The 15,600-nt window shown below is 40.9% G+C and overlaps 1 protein-coding gene across 2 annotated transcripts in view; it reads left to right on the forward strand.

The window, feature by feature from the left end:
• The window catches only part of klhl5 (kelch-like family member 5), a 77,445-nt gene extending 62,707 nt beyond the window's left edge, over positions 1 to 14,738 (forward strand). For both annotated transcript variants that reach the window (XM_049572679.1, XM_049572678.1), the window contains 7 exons: positions 33 to 257; positions 1,920 to 1,995; positions 4,068 to 4,154; positions 5,779 to 5,853; positions 6,252 to 6,389; positions 7,788 to 7,959; positions 10,458 to 14,738. In XM_049572679.1, coding sequence (XP_049428636.1) covers positions 33 to 257; positions 1,920 to 1,995; positions 4,068 to 4,154; positions 5,779 to 5,853; positions 6,252 to 6,389; positions 7,788 to 7,959; positions 10,458 to 10,514 — 830 coding nt within the window. In that variant the 3' untranslated portion in view covers positions 10,515 to 14,738. The remainder of the gene's footprint in view (positions 1 to 32; positions 258 to 1,919; positions 1,996 to 4,067; positions 4,155 to 5,778; positions 5,854 to 6,251; positions 6,390 to 7,787; positions 7,960 to 10,457) is intronic.
• Positions 14,739 to 15,600: the final 862 nt, after the last annotated feature.

The raw sequence follows: 15,600 nt of genomic DNA on the forward strand, positions 1-15,600 counted from the left end.
GAGTTTAATTTCACATCTGTCGTTTTCTTCAGGTGCTACCAGTATTGAACAGTACTGTCTCCGCCGGGACACATGGAGGCAGGTAGCCACTATGAGTGGCCGGAGACTACAGTTTGGTGTAGCTGTCCTTGACAGCCGTCTCTATGTGGTGGGCGGCCGTGATGGACTCAAGACCCTCAACACTGTGGAGTGTTACAACCCGCACAGCAAGACCTGGAGCGTCATGCCTCCCATGTCCACACACAGGCATGGCTTAGGTGAGCCCCTTGTTTGTGATATACATACAGTAGTAGCTGAAATAGCGCAAAAAGAGCAGCTTGTTTTTAAGAGGTTGGAATCAGAAATCAGCCAGAAATCAGGCTGAGGGATCGGATCTAGGGGCTTTTAAGGCACCCACAGTTCTCCATTAAAGTCCACAGTGACACAAAAAACCTTCCTCTGTTCAGTCCACAAGGTCACCGGTAAAAAACATAGTAAATAGAAATTAAATAAATATGTATTTATACGGAGAGAGAAAAGCTCACGACCCAGAGCAAAATTTCAGTATCCCAGTGCAGCAAAATAAAGTATAAAATACAGATTTCCACACAGAGTATTCATTCAGTGGTAAGATTACCTCTTATCTATATAGTCCCTCCACTTCTTCCAATATTGGTCACCTTTTTCAGTATTGTGTCTCAGGGAAAATGTTAACCTTTCCATGTTGTAAATTTCTTCAACTATTCCTATCCAGTCTGAAATTGTCGGGCAGTCCTTGCTCAGCCAATTCCTGGTTATTGCCTTTTTGCTACTTGCCAATAATAGCTGTAATAGGTATCTGTCTTGTTTATTTATTTCAGTTGGTATGTTTCCTAAATATATAACACTGAAACTGAGATCAGGCTGCAAAATTATTATTGATTTGATTGCTGCTATAACGTCTTCCCAATAAGATGAAATAATGGGACATTCCCAGAATATGTGAAAGTGGCCAGCTGACATATTACCACACCCTCTCCAACATCGAGTCCTTCTAATTCTTGTGAACGTGTTCTATCAAGAACACCTTTAGGAGATTTCTTTAAGTTTGGCACAAATGTCCACTTGGGCCCAACAATTAAGTGATTCGATTTTAGTCGACAAAGGTCAAGGTCACTGTGACCTTGCACCTGTCCCATTGTTGTGAACGTGATATCTCACAAACACATTTGGGAAATTTCTTTAAATTTGGTGCTAATGTCCACTTTGATTCAAGGATGAACTGATTATATTGTAAATGTCAACGGTCAAGGTCATTCTTACCCTGCTTCCGTCTCATTCTCATGAACACAGGAATTCAAGAAGGCCTTGATGAAATTTCCTGAAATTTGGCACAAACGTCTACTTGGACTTAGGGATGAACTGATTCAATTTGATTCTAGTTATTTCAATTTGGAGTATGGTGATCTTAAAAAAATGGTCTTTTCACCTCTGACAGAGTAAGGTCAAAGGTCAGGCTAAGCTGCACAACAATGCCTCAACAGTAAGTGATTCACTGTTGTACTCAAGAGCACTTCAACAGACTGAACCTGTGTATCTTGTTTGACCTTGCCAGGTCTCCTCACTCACTGTGCAAGCCTATTATTTACTATTGCAATGACAAAATTTAATAAGGCGTGTTGTGCTGGTGCTTCATTGTTTTTATAAATGTTCGCATGTGTGTGTGAAGGGATTTAAACACACATCTGGCACCACAGATGTTCTGGCAGATAAATCCCTTGAGTGCGGAGGTGTCAACATGCTGCTAACTCTGCATGCCTGATGTCCAGGGTGTGGTTGTACACACAATAGAAACTCACACTCTCGTACTAAATCTGTGTAGCTTTATGAGCTTGTCCAGGCTGACAGTGTTTTGGGAAGCTGCCATGATATAATCATGCACATGATGTTGTGTATTGCAGGTGTAGCTGTCCTAGAGGGGCCCATGTATGCAGTAGGAGGACATGATGGCTGGAGCTACCTCAGCACAGTGGAAAGGTAAGAGGATACTTTACATAGCTGTTATATTCTGTTATTTACTTACATATTAGATCAGTTCACTCACATTACCAAAAATTAGGGCTGTTAGCGTTAACGCATTAATCGAGATGTGATCAATGGCAGAACATATTGTGTTAATTTTTTCTAATGGCATTAATTGCCTGCTGCTGTGCTAGCTATGCTATGCTGTTATGCTAGCCTCCCAGAGGGGGGCTAAATAATGCTCCAAAGTTAAGCTACATTTTGACGAGGGAAAACCAGCATCCCTTGACCTCTCACCTCAAAGTATCTGAATGAAAATGGGTTCTATGGGTACCCACTAGTCTCCCCTTTACACTTATGTTATGTTATGTTAATTTATGTTAGTCCAGTACAGTTTTGGGCACAAACTATCCACTTTTTTGCATGTAGTGTTTATTGTAGCAGCCAATCAGAAAGCAGTGATTTGGCGCCGAGGCCAAAGAGCAGTCTACCAAGAAAAGTTTGAGGCAACTGGAATAAAAGCAGGAAGATATGTAGGCTATCCTACATATTTGAAGTAGGGGATCTGGGGGTCCTGCCCCAGGAAATTCTTAGTGTCATCAACTTCATTTCCTGCTTTCTGGTGAATTTTTATGCACCAATTTATGGTGGAAATACCCTTTTCTTTGTGAAGGAAAATACAAAATTCAGGCACCAAGTGACAATTCAAAATAATTTAATTTAATGCAGTAAGGCTCTCAGGTATTCTGTATTTTTCTTATTCTGTATTTCTTTCAAATATTTATTCTCCTACCGATAAAATTTTCTCATTTAATGTCATCCCTGCTGAGTCAGCACACCGATTTACTCTTTAGTCCTTATTTATGACTTTTGTTACCTCTTTAAATGTGCGTGTGCCACCTATTCACATTAATGACAAATTAATTTTTTACATTGAATTCATAAACCTCTGAATTTTAATAATGTGTTTTAATGTGTTGAAGGAATATCTCTGCATATGTTAAAAACTTCCTGCACATTTAAAACATATACCACATATCTGTGTTCTCTGAGAAGTTAAGAGTAAAATCATAATATTTTGAGAAAAAAGTCCCGTCCTATAGCCTGCTGTGCATTACATTACTGCTCTACGCTTTAGTATCCCGCTTTCGTATCTGCTTCAGACAGACGCAGAGCCCCATGCGGGACTCTCTGTGGATGAGACAAAGTTTAGGAAAGTGGCTTTGCCTTGCTCTTCATCAGAGGTGGAAAATTGAAACTAGATGATCTAACAGAGAGCAAGGTGAGCTGACTGTACAGTCAGCATCTTGCTTATCCAAAAAATATAATGATAATAACAATAATAATGATGAATAACAACGAGCCACACTCAGTTGTAGAGCAATTTTCATTTTGACGCGCCTTAGCAGAGGAGCCTAGCTGAAATATTGGAGCACGCCATTCCACTGTAAACATTGAAAAGCTGTGCACAAGTCTTGTCTTAAGCATGGAAAGGCTCACAGAAAAAAGCTTCAGATGTTGGTGGTAGAAGCAAGCCTAATTATAAAATTGTGAAGATGCGTATGTGGGACTAAAGTGCTATTAAAAACAGACACACAAACCAGCGCTCCCCGACATTCTCTCAATATTCTTGGACTACCCCTGTTGAGACAAGCTAAACCGTGTGTGTGTGTGTGTGTGTGTGTGTGTGTGTGTGTGTGTGTGTGTTTTTATTCTCACTTACACCATATCTAGCCTTACAGATAGCAGATAGTTTTGGTTTTATTTAACCAGGTTTTCAGATATTCCATCTCCGTCTTAATACAATGAGTTGACAGTTTCATGACAGTTCAGGGGGACCATTTCTTCAGTTGAAAATAGTTCAAATAGAAACTGTTGACAGCAGTTTCTGTGGATTTTCTAGAGTAACACGAGAGCTGTCTTTGGGAAAGATGTTGCTGCTGAAAGATGCAGTGATGTGTAAACTTAATCTCTTAACTGAACAGTATATTTCATCACTTGTTGGAACATTAATCAAAGTTCAAATTAGCCATGTATAATTATGTGCAGGACTGAAAAGATGTTAACATACTGTATTTTGTCACAAGGTGGGACCCCCAAGCTCGCCAGTGGAGCTTTGTTGCAAGTATGGCAACACCCAGAAGCACAGTGGGAGTAGCTGTACTAAATGGCAAGTAAGTGAATCCACTCATGTATTGCTTCACACATGTACTGTACATATATCAAAGTTACAGGTTCTGTATGTGACATTCAGGGCATTAATATAGCAGCAAACCACCAGGGCTGTATTCAACCATAGAAGATCTTTGTCAACTGAAATTCCACCTACTCCTCAACCATTCGATTGGTCAATAGGGTAAAAAAAGATCTGCACATTGTCTCTCGTGGAAATTCATGTACTTTTTTTCAAATGCTTAAAGATCCAATCATCACTAAAGCATTTGTCATTCAAGAGAGACATTAAAAAGAAATGGAGTGGTTGGAGTTGTCATATTGACATCCAGGGAGTGTTGATTGATTCACTTTGTCAACTTGTGTACTGAATAACAACACGACAAGTACATTACAAGGAAACGTTGGGCACCTCTTCGTAAGCTTCATTTTTCAGCCCCAGAGGTTGCCGCGTGCATGTTAGTGCATGTGTGTATCCCACTAGATATCTAATCACTACTGACTAACACTGTGCTCATACAGAGGTTATAATTCATATGCTCTAAATTTTGCATAGAGCCCCTTTAAAGATTCAAAATTAGCACATGCACTTTAACACTGAGCAATCTTTTAGTTGTTTGTTTACATCTTCTTATGAATGCAATGACTACAAGTCGCCTTGGACAGAAGTGTCAGCCAAATTGATGTTATTCAATCAATTGTTGACATTTTTAGCAGAAATGACATAAACTGTACACATATGGATATTGCATCACCTCACTTCATCATAGTACTTAGCCACCATATGCCATAGAACTCATCAATAAACTAAATCAAGTGCTTGTGAAGGTAACAGAAATTAGGTTAGATCACTCTGTCTACTGTACATTCCTGCACGACACACTGCAACATCAAACAATAATAGCAATGGTGACAATACTTACAGTCACACAGCACATGAACACAGTCACTCATGCACAAATGCACATATTAACAGTATGATTTGATAAATTCAGGACTTGAATCCTCACTTGCTCCAGAGTTCTCCTGCAGCCGGCAGCAGAAGTTAGAATTGCAATATTGTGCTGTTGTTTTTATTATTCAGTGCCTCATAGAGACGCTACAGAGAAAGGCTTTTTAGATGCTAATTAATACAGAAACAACTGATTTGTGCTAAGCATGCCCAGCAGTAGTGTGTGTGTGTGTGTGTGTGTGTGTGTGTGTGTGTGCAAGGCTGCATGCATTTGAGTGTGCATGTACTGTACGTGTTGTATATTCTCTGGGCTCTTTGCCTGATGGAGCTCATTACTTGCTTGACTGGTTCTAATGCACTTCTTTCTTCGCCCTCCCAACTCCACAGCAGCCACACACACACACACACACACACACACACACACACACACACACAGAGTGAGTGACTGCTCGGGGTTGTGATGCCCCCAAGAGTTTTGGCTGATTGATTTTGCTCACCTCACTTTGTCCCCAAATCCTGCAAAACGCACACACACAAACACACCCTCGTACCATCTGTTTCAGCGTCACTAAATTGAAGAGGGACTTTCAGAGTCCAGAAATGTGCACAGTGTTTTGTGTGGCAGGTGTTTTGTGTGTGTCCAGAGGGGTAATACAATTTTCTCACATCGTCAGGTTATATGCAGTAGGAGGTCGTGACGGCTCATCCTGCCTGCGTTCAGTGGAGTGTTTCGACCCCCACACCAACAGGTCAGAGACATTGGACTTCATTTGACCAGAATTAATGTCTGCTCTGTCTCCTGTTTTATTTCCTGTCTGCTGTACTTTCTTGTAAAGCGCCTCTGTGCCTTTAGGGTTATTTACCCACAGATCAAAGGAGACAGTAACCCTCTCAGGGCGTTAGAATAGACCACATTTAAACAACTTCTGTTTATCAAGTACAGTCATTATGGTCTCCACTGGAAGGGCTGAGACAAGTTTCTTATTGGTCCTCTGAAAATAATCTTCCTTTAAAAACAAAAAAAAAAAAAAAGGGGAGCACATTTTGGAACATTTAGAATTGGCAGCTTTTTCAAGTTTTCCCATGTTGTAAGTGTGAAGGTCTGCTTTCTCTTTCTCTTCCTGATGTTTACAACCTCCTTCTACAGATGGAGTGGTTGTGCTCCTATGGCTAAAAGGCGTGGAGGTGTGGGTGTGGCCACATGGCATGGCTTCCTGTACGCCATTGGAGGTCATGATGCTCCAGCCTCATCCCTTGCATCGCGGCTAAGTGACTGTGTGGAGAGGTGGGTCTATATGTACTGGATGTATTTGTATGTGTGTGTGTGTGTTTGAATTGTAAAAATTTCAGTGCACAGTTTACTGTGTGATGGATCAGTGTATATATAATTTGATGGATTACAATATGTTTTTATTTAGTATGGTTAGGTGATATGATGGTATATACTGTGCGACACTGGAAATGTGTCCACTGGTAGAGAATTTGCAATACCATCCGTATTACAGGAACTGTTTGAGGCAGGCTGTGTAGCACATCAGGGCTGGACTCTCCCTCGATCTCATGACTTCCATGTGATCTCGTGAATTTAGTTCATGGTGATCCAGCTACCTTGCAAGGTACTGTGGTTTGAACATGGACATGGAGGATAAGAGTGAAGTTGTTACATACAGAAACCTGTAAGACTTGAAATGATTGTTCTCACCTTAAAGCTTCCATTTTGAAGGAATTTTACTTTTACTGTTTTGAATGCTTTGTTTTTACCTCAAGTGTTGTCTCATGCATGGTAGCTGTTTTAGCATTTGTACAAAATTTCTAAATGTATGGTATGGTTATTTTATGGATATTTTTAACCATTTCTTAATTGAATTTCCACAACAGTTACTGTATTGTCATATATACAGTTACCATGATGAAAAGTTACATACACCATGACTGAAGATTTTGGCCATGTGCCTTCTCCTATTGTTTATAGAAAAATAACACAGTTCTGTGGAAAGATGGCACAGTCTATGTGATGCTATTGGACCTGTACTGTAGGTGTGGATGGCAGCGTATATTGCCATTTTGTTGTTGTTGTTGTTGTTTTCAATATTACCACAGGGGGGCACCAAAGTCTATTTTTTTATTTTTTTATTCTTCAGAGTGGTTTTCATTTGCTTTCTTGTGGAGAGTTAGATGAGAAGACTGATACCACTCTGTCAGGACTTAGCTCAGCATAAAAACTGGAAGCAGAGAAACAGTTAACCTGGCTCAGTCCAAATTTTAAAAATCGGCCCTACCAGCACTTGAAGGTTGACACGTTATATCTTGTTTGTTTAACTAGGACACAAACGAAAGAAAGTTTGTGATTTTAAGGGGATTTTTGTGGAATAAGTTTTTATTTTTACATTTCTGTCAGCGTATGGATTAAACAGATGAGATACAACCTTCTTAATGAGCTTTGTTTTTTAGGAGCCAGGCTAGCGGTTTCCTCTTGCTGTCAGTCTTTATGCTAAGCTAAGCTAATCACCCTCTGCCTCTAGCTCTATAGTTACTGCACAGACATGAAATTGATATCGATTTTGTCATCTAACTTGTGGAAAGGAGGCGAGTAAGTGTATTTCCCATAATGTTAAAAAATAAGCTTTTATTTAAATGTGATTTCACACTTTGTGTGTTCTGTGTGTGTGATGTCTCTGTACAGGTATGACCCTCAGACAGATGTGTGGACGGCAGTTGCCCCCATGAGCATCAGCAGAGATGCTGTTGGGGTTTGTCTCCTTGGCGACCGTCTCTATGCTGTGGGCGGTTATGATGGTCAGGTGTATCTCAACACTGTAGAAGCCTATGACCCACAGACGAATGAGTGGACACAGGTACACACTAATGCAACACACACTCTCACACACACACACACACACACACACACACACACACACACACACACACACACATCTAATATACACACATACGCATTTGATTTATATGAATCCATTTGCTTGTATGTACATAGACACATTGACTGTAGTTCAGTAAAAAACAAGTCATAAATCATGATGTACACCAATAATGTTGTTATATAAACACACACAGTCACAGTTTGACCTTCTCCCAGCTCCCCTCTCATGTATCTTGGCATGTTTTCATTGTTATGTAAATGTGTGTTTTCCTCATGCTAATATTGTCCTTGCCGCCGCAGCAGAAGGAGAAAAAGAAGGGACTATTTTTTGAACGATCTCACTCAGCACAAGTCTATCACACTTCAGTTTATACCTCATCTCCTGCATAGCCTCAGCGGATTTCCAACCAAAGTCGCTGGAAATCTGCTATTTTAGAGACATGCACCATGCTGGGAACAAGAGGGGGTAGATGGGTGGATACAGAATAACGAAAACACTCAGACTGACACAGAGGGATGAGGACTAACTGAGATGTGAGAGGACATGTTCATACCGTTAAATGTGTCCTCTGTTCATTGTCAGAAAGTGAAACAAACAAAGCAGTGGATTGGTTGTCTGTCCTTTCCTAGTAGCACCACTTCTCCTGCTTGCTTTAGCACAAATCTGTCAGTCTCTCTACTTCCAAGACTGATAACATGGGTGGTAAGTTCATGTTTTTAAAATCAGGTGACTGACAGACAGCTTTGACTATCAGCGCAGAAGCAGTGGCTACAAGAAGTAACAGGACTAGACAACTACAAAAGACAGAAAGCTTCCCTTAGAGCCAAAGGATTATCGTCACTCCCCACTCCCCGCTGTGCTGAACTCAGTGTTTCCTTGCAGGGAGTGATGAGGTCAGAGCCCAGATGCCAAATATCAATGTTGTACACATCCTGCAGTAACATAATAATCCTTTCGCTTGAGTTACCAGAGAAAATTCATTCTTGACCTCGGAAACAGTGTCAGGCAAAACAGTCTCACCTCAAGGTCCATTTAGTAGTCGTCTGGAGCTCTTCATACCATTGCCGATATCACATGATGTTTATCAGCAGGTGGAGTTGGCCAGTAGTTACAGTATTATAGATGTTAAAATGTTCCATTTTATCTGAGCACTTTAAACCTGCAATAACTATTTTTTATTGGGATGTCCTGATCAAGTCTGTACTTGTCACTGTGCATGAACCATTTGCAAAAACACCAGTGTGACAAATGACATAAAATAATCTATACATCCTATCCCAATTACTTAAAAAAATGCCTTGATTGGCTCCGATACTAATCTTTGAGTTTGGATCGGGACATGCCCAATTTTTTGTCCAATTGGAGGTGGTGGAAACAAGTTGCAAACACAACACTGGCACATTTTCACTTTTATAACCTGTTGTGGTGAGCTTATTAGCAAACAGATGCTAATTTAGACCACCAGACAGACACAGAGCAACATTATCAGTCATTTAGAGTTGTGTGTTTGGCCCCTTGATGAATGTAAGTCCAGTATTCACTCTGTTTTTGGTCTCCACCGACTCCTGATGGAAATATCAGGTTCTGCTAAAAGCTCTACTGTGTTCATCAGCTAGTCATTAACTGTGGCTGAAAATATCAGGCCCAACCTCGCATGAACCTGCATAGTTTCTGTCCAAGCTCAACCTCAGCCCAAACCACAGCAGCAGTTTTTTGTTGTTTTTTTTTTTACAATTTCCACTGTAAATTTTTTTTTTAAAAGAATAGAAAATGTTTATTTCACGCCAAAGTCTTTTTCAGTGTCGTAACAGACATTTGTGACATGATCTCCGACATACATCCTCTCCTTCAAAATGTTCAGCACAGCCCAATAGAGGCAGGAACTGAGATGGGTTGATGGCAACACAACTCATACATTATTCATTATAATACACTAACAAAAAAAAATTTAAAAAATCACAGTCGGAGCGAACCCTACTTGATTCAAGCCCAGGGGAATTTTGAGAAATTACAGCCCAGCCCAGCCTGAGCCTGACGGGTCAGGTCGGACCCCATCAGGTCCTGGCACAGTATCAAAATTCTCATCTGTCTGTTGTTTGGTGCAAAGCAGACAGTGTACAGACGGTTTTTTTATAGCTTTTTCCACCTGCAGTTTTTAGTGGAAAGAGCATAAATGCTGAAACTTATTTTCAAGCTCCATAAAGCTGAAAAGAGTTGCAGAGTTGGATGATTATTCTCTGTTGATCTGAACGAGCGACCTATTAAACATTACACACTGCAATTTGAGCCATCGGTATTAGAAAATATTGATTATATGATAGAATGTTCTCAACCCCAAACAGGCACATCCAGTCTTTAAACATGAAATGGCATGATTTCACAGGAATGCGCTAATTTATTGTTTGAGATAAATCCATTGCTGCACTGTTTTAGTATCCATCTGTGTCTCTTACCTTTCTTTTCTTTCTTTGCAGGTAGCACCTCTGTGCCTGGGCAGGGCTGGAGCATGTGTGGTGGCCGTCAGACTGTGAAAACACAAACACTAACATTCAACGCCGGACTGTGCATGACCTGGCTCAGACAGAGACCGTCTTCTTTGTCATCACTGACTTGGTCACTGAAGTTACAACAACAAACCCATCTGCCTGCCAGCATGTACCTGACACCGGGAAGTGAGAGACTGATTACTGAACACACTTCAGGTTTTTACACTTCGGCAAAGTCAGATTTAACTCCCCATAACGACTGCCTATCCTTCATTTTAATGTTCATGGTTAGGCTGTGGTTGTGTCAGGTTTCTGATAAAGTTTTTATATTTGAAGATCCTGATAACTTTTGACGCAGAAATGAACTGCCACCGACACCAATGGTGAAGGAGAATCTGCAGTGTTTATCTGAGCATGACAGAACAACTGTCTTGCAGCTTTTTTTCCTGCCTATTATTTTGTTCCTGTAGACAAGGTGGGACACACACACACACACACACACACACACACAGAAACCTACATGGTTGCTTTCAGCTTCTATTTCTGCTGACAAAAGGTGAGAGAGACAGAGGCAGATTGTCAAGACCATTGAGGTGCCTCATCATTTTTCTCCTAACAGCATCTGATAGCGTGTATTGATGCTATTTTAATATATTCCCTATTATTTTATGCTGCAGTTGGCGAGTTGCTCTCCTCGTCTTTCTTTCCCTTTCTCGCCCGCTGACAGATGAAAGAAAGACTTTTGACATAATCAGCACAACCTTACGAACAGCCATACTGTAAGAAACTGTGACACTCTTTATTCTTTTCAGTCAAAAACATATCATCCTGCTTTTATCTAATATTTCTCTGTGTATGTCTTCCATGTTGCATCAGCTCACATCTGAAGCACACAGATACTGTGATGTGCAATTTATTGTAGCTTTTTTGTACAAGCTCCAATGGCAAATTATCCAACTTTTTCTTTTTCTTTTATTTTGTTACAGTTTTATTAAGTTACATCATTGATGCGAGTCAGTGATGTCACAAGTGTTGTTGTTTCTCCATTGGCTGTTAGTCTCTTGACATGAATATTCCCTGACTGAGCCGTGGGTGCTGTCAGTCCTGTATTACTTTATTCCTCATTTTATGTACTCAGGTGTAGCACGAAAGCATGGTGGAATTAGCAAGCTAGCAAGCTAGCTAGCTAACTAGCTCGCCACTACATGAGTGAAATTTAACAGCTTAATGCTTCATCCACACACTCTTGTCACAATAACAGAAAGCACGTTGCTTTTATCAGATGAGTGGCAACTTTGTCCAGCTCATTTTCTGTAACCACTGTTACGTTAGCATAAAAGTATGGTGGAATTGGCACGCAAGGTAGCTAACTAGCCAGCTGTGTTTGAAATGGCAAATTCTGACGGAGGAAAGAGAGGATCACCTCATCAGTTTGTTTGAGGAACAAGCCTTAAAATTTATTAGTAACGTTAATGACTATTACAGGTTACAGTGTCGGAACAGGTGCCATCACTGTGAGAAATTTGAAATTAGATGTCAGAGTGGGTGCATCTACCTTAGTAACAATCTGAAACTAGAGGTTGACCAGTTAATTGGTTTGGCCAATTAATTGGCATCTAAAGGACGTTATTGGCAGAACTTGGCTCTGATAGTGACCGATTGTTGCAAAGCCTCAGCTAGTGAGGATGTACGTCACTGACCAAAGTGGAGGACAACGTATCCTCATACAATGGTTCGTATATCCTACAACATTGCACACACAACAGTAAGAGTAATATCCTATGAATAAGCGCCCCATGGATGACATTGCATTCTTGATGTAAAGTTATGTAATTAACGTAAAGTCACAGAGGTTAGGTTTAGGTAAGTCAAGTGAAGGAGGTTAGGTTATGAAAAGAAACAAGGTAAGGACATGCCTTAAAATGACTCAAAGTTCACACGGGTTTGAATACCGGTCTTTTGGGGAAGTCATGAGGGAAAGTCCTTTGTTTTGTAACCTATCCACAGCCCCAATCAGCCTTCTAAGTGGGCCACTCTAGACAGCTTCCTTTTTCACTAACGTCAGTGCATTTGTCATGTGATGGCAGCCTTCCAAAATATGTGGTCTATGCACAAATTACTGGCTCATGATTACATGGGATGTGTATGAATTTCGGTGCATTACTTTTCATATGAAAATGTACGCACAGTGCATGAGAACAGCCTGTCCTAGGGTAGCAAAGGAATGACCCGCCCTCCTCTTCCTCATATTGACTACGACTTGTTGCTTTCATTGATTGGGTTGGTTAGGTTTAGGCAAGAGGAGTGGGATTGGTTAGGGTAAGTGTAAGAATGTCAGGGTAAGCCAATCAGAAGCAGAGTTAGACAGAGTAGAGAGGTCTATCCTCTGTATCCTGGGGAACGCAAATTCACAAAGAGAGGAGGTTTGTGTTAGATAATTAGCAGATGCAGCTCTAGAGAAAGCAGCTCTCTTCTGCTGTGTGACTCTGTCAAAGTTTATTGTTCCTCATTTTAACATTTATTTACATGAAATTTTGGGCTGGACCACAGTGGGGCAAAGTCCATGGCTGAGTACATGTCACCACTTCCTGTTTTAAGTTAAAAGCCCTCCAGACTGTCATTCACGGTCCAGCCATTGACTAGGTTTTGACCTATTCTTGTTAACTTTGTCAGTCTGCCATTGTTCACATAATTGTGGTCCATAAAGCACTGTTATTGGGTTTATAACCTGAGTAATAATACTAAGAGTAGCAGTGGTCCTTTGTTGATCCCTGTAGGGAAATTTTGCTTTCAATTTCCAACAGAGCACAGGGTCAGCTATTTAAAGGCTTGGTTTTACACAGGGTCAGTGATCTGTCCTACCTCCCTCTTTTCTGCTGTTTCCTCTGTGTGTGTGTGTGTGTGTGTGTGTGTGTGAGAGAGAGAGAGATTGCAAGGTCTATATTTTTATCTCAAATGAGAATCTTCCCCCTTCCCCTCTCCACATGTTCAATTCCCTGCTGCTTTCTCTTCAGCCCCATTTTCCCATTTCATCACCGCACACTCACACAGACACACACACACACACACACACACACACACATTCACACAAATGCATGCATCACTATGTTTCAGAGCAGAATTGGAGACCCAGACAAAATGAACAACAGACCATATAATGAGACCATGAATTTAATAACGTTGATTCAGCCGGTGCCGACGTTTTGTTTGATGTCGAGTTCAAAGCGTTATTAGATTTGATGTCGCTGCAGACAAAGTATCAGACATTAGAAAATGAATCCTGGGAAACGACCTCATGTCTTCATCTTTGTGGGCTTGTTTGAGTTTTAAATTTACATGTCAAGAAACCTCAAGAATACAAAGATGCTGACTGCAGGTTCAATACTGACACACGCCACCATCATTTTATGCTGTATACTTAATAGTGTATTTCCCCTGTGTAGCTCGATCTGCTTTTGTGTGTGTGTGTGTGTGTGTGTGTGTGTGTGTGTGTGTGTGTGTGTGTGTTTGCATGTGTGTGTTTAGTGTACAGACCTCCTGACAGTGAGAGGCAAAGCAGGCATCCTGTCTGAACTGACAGATCTAGAGCTAATGTAGCCCCCAGGATGCACTTCACAAACACACACAGACATATCACATACACACTCACTCACTCACACACACACTTGTACAAAGACACACTTAACCACACAGCTGAAAGCCAAGTGCCCCAGGAGCTGGTGAAGATTGAAAAGCCTCCCAGATTTGCCGGCATGACATCTAAAAAGCAGAGACGGAGCAGGCTAGCGATTCCCCACAGCCGAGCTGATGTTTATTCAAGTCTAATGCACTGCTGCATTATTCTATTTTCTTCTCTTTCAAACCTGCCCGCTGTTTATTTAGAGAGTAATTCTCTTTAGATCAGAGCAGAAGAAGTGTGTCACCTCCACCGTGTAGAGGTAGTCAGAGTTTGATTTTAGTCAGAGGTTAAAACTAAAGACAGACATTCCAAATCAAACTATGTATTTCATGTATATTATGTACATAAATAAATCTCAGATCTGTATGTAGTCTTATTGCATTATGCTGTATATTACACACTAAATCTGCAATGTGTTATTGTGCGTTTCTTTTTGTACCATGAATTGAGATGAAGAAGAGGCAATAAAATGACACTCCATGAGAAATGGTACAGCTGCTCATCTCCTCTTTTTGTACCAGAATATTGCCCCTCCTCTTTTACAATATAAATGATGTATGTACAATATATGCTGCTGTAATATGCTGTTATTGGTCTTTTATACATTAAAGTCAAAATGTGATTTAACTCTTGTTTCTGTTTTTTTCCCCCTGTGTGAACATTGTTACGTACAACACTTTTACAGTAACAGCTAAATCAGGTTTATGATACAGATGTTTTTGCAGTTTCCATTTGTCACAAAAGCACTATAAATGCCATTATGGTGTAAATTTGTGTGTTTATATGTGGCTCTTATCTCTTACAGCACCCCCATCAGTGCAGCCCTAGTGATGGCTTTTGCAGTTTGGAGGTTTCTGTGTTTTTAATGCAGGTTTTTCTGCGGTGAATTAATTTGCAAGGCCTGGGGGTTAATATGAATCCTCATTACTCTTAAGTGTGGATGATCTAACTTAAAAGCTGCAGCCAGAGTCACAGCAGCAGGTTGAAACCTTTGCTGAGTGAAACAAGTGTACGAGGAAGAGGAATGCTCACGATTTACAGATACTTTAACCCCGGGACAGCAGCCAGTAGCCAACTGATACACCCTCTTATTTATTGCAGGGGAGGCTTTTAATCATAACCAGCTCTGACAAACGGCTCCCGGTGGCACTGAAAAATGACGCCAGTGACCTTGTCTTTCCGCCTTAAGAGCACCTGAGTCCATTACGCCTGACAGGAACGAGAAGGAGGCAGAAAGTGCCGGACTGTCTGACTCCACATGTTCCACATCCAAATGTTGAGGTAACCTGCAAACAGTTTAGACATGTAGATGCGAATCTGTCAGTGTTGTACAAAGGTGCATACATCTGCATTTACCAGGCAGGTTAACTTCCCCACTGGCTCCTCAGTAAGTCATTATAAATGAGACGAGAATTAGCTGCTAGCCAGCCCACAGTCCCTCCGCCTTGCTCC

The sequence above is a fragment of the Epinephelus fuscoguttatus genome, linkage group LG3 (assembly GCF_011397635.1).
Source record: "Epinephelus fuscoguttatus linkage group LG3, E.fuscoguttatus.final_Chr_v1".
Classification (NCBI taxonomy): Eukaryota; Metazoa; Chordata; class Actinopteri; order Perciformes; family Serranidae; genus Epinephelus; species Epinephelus fuscoguttatus.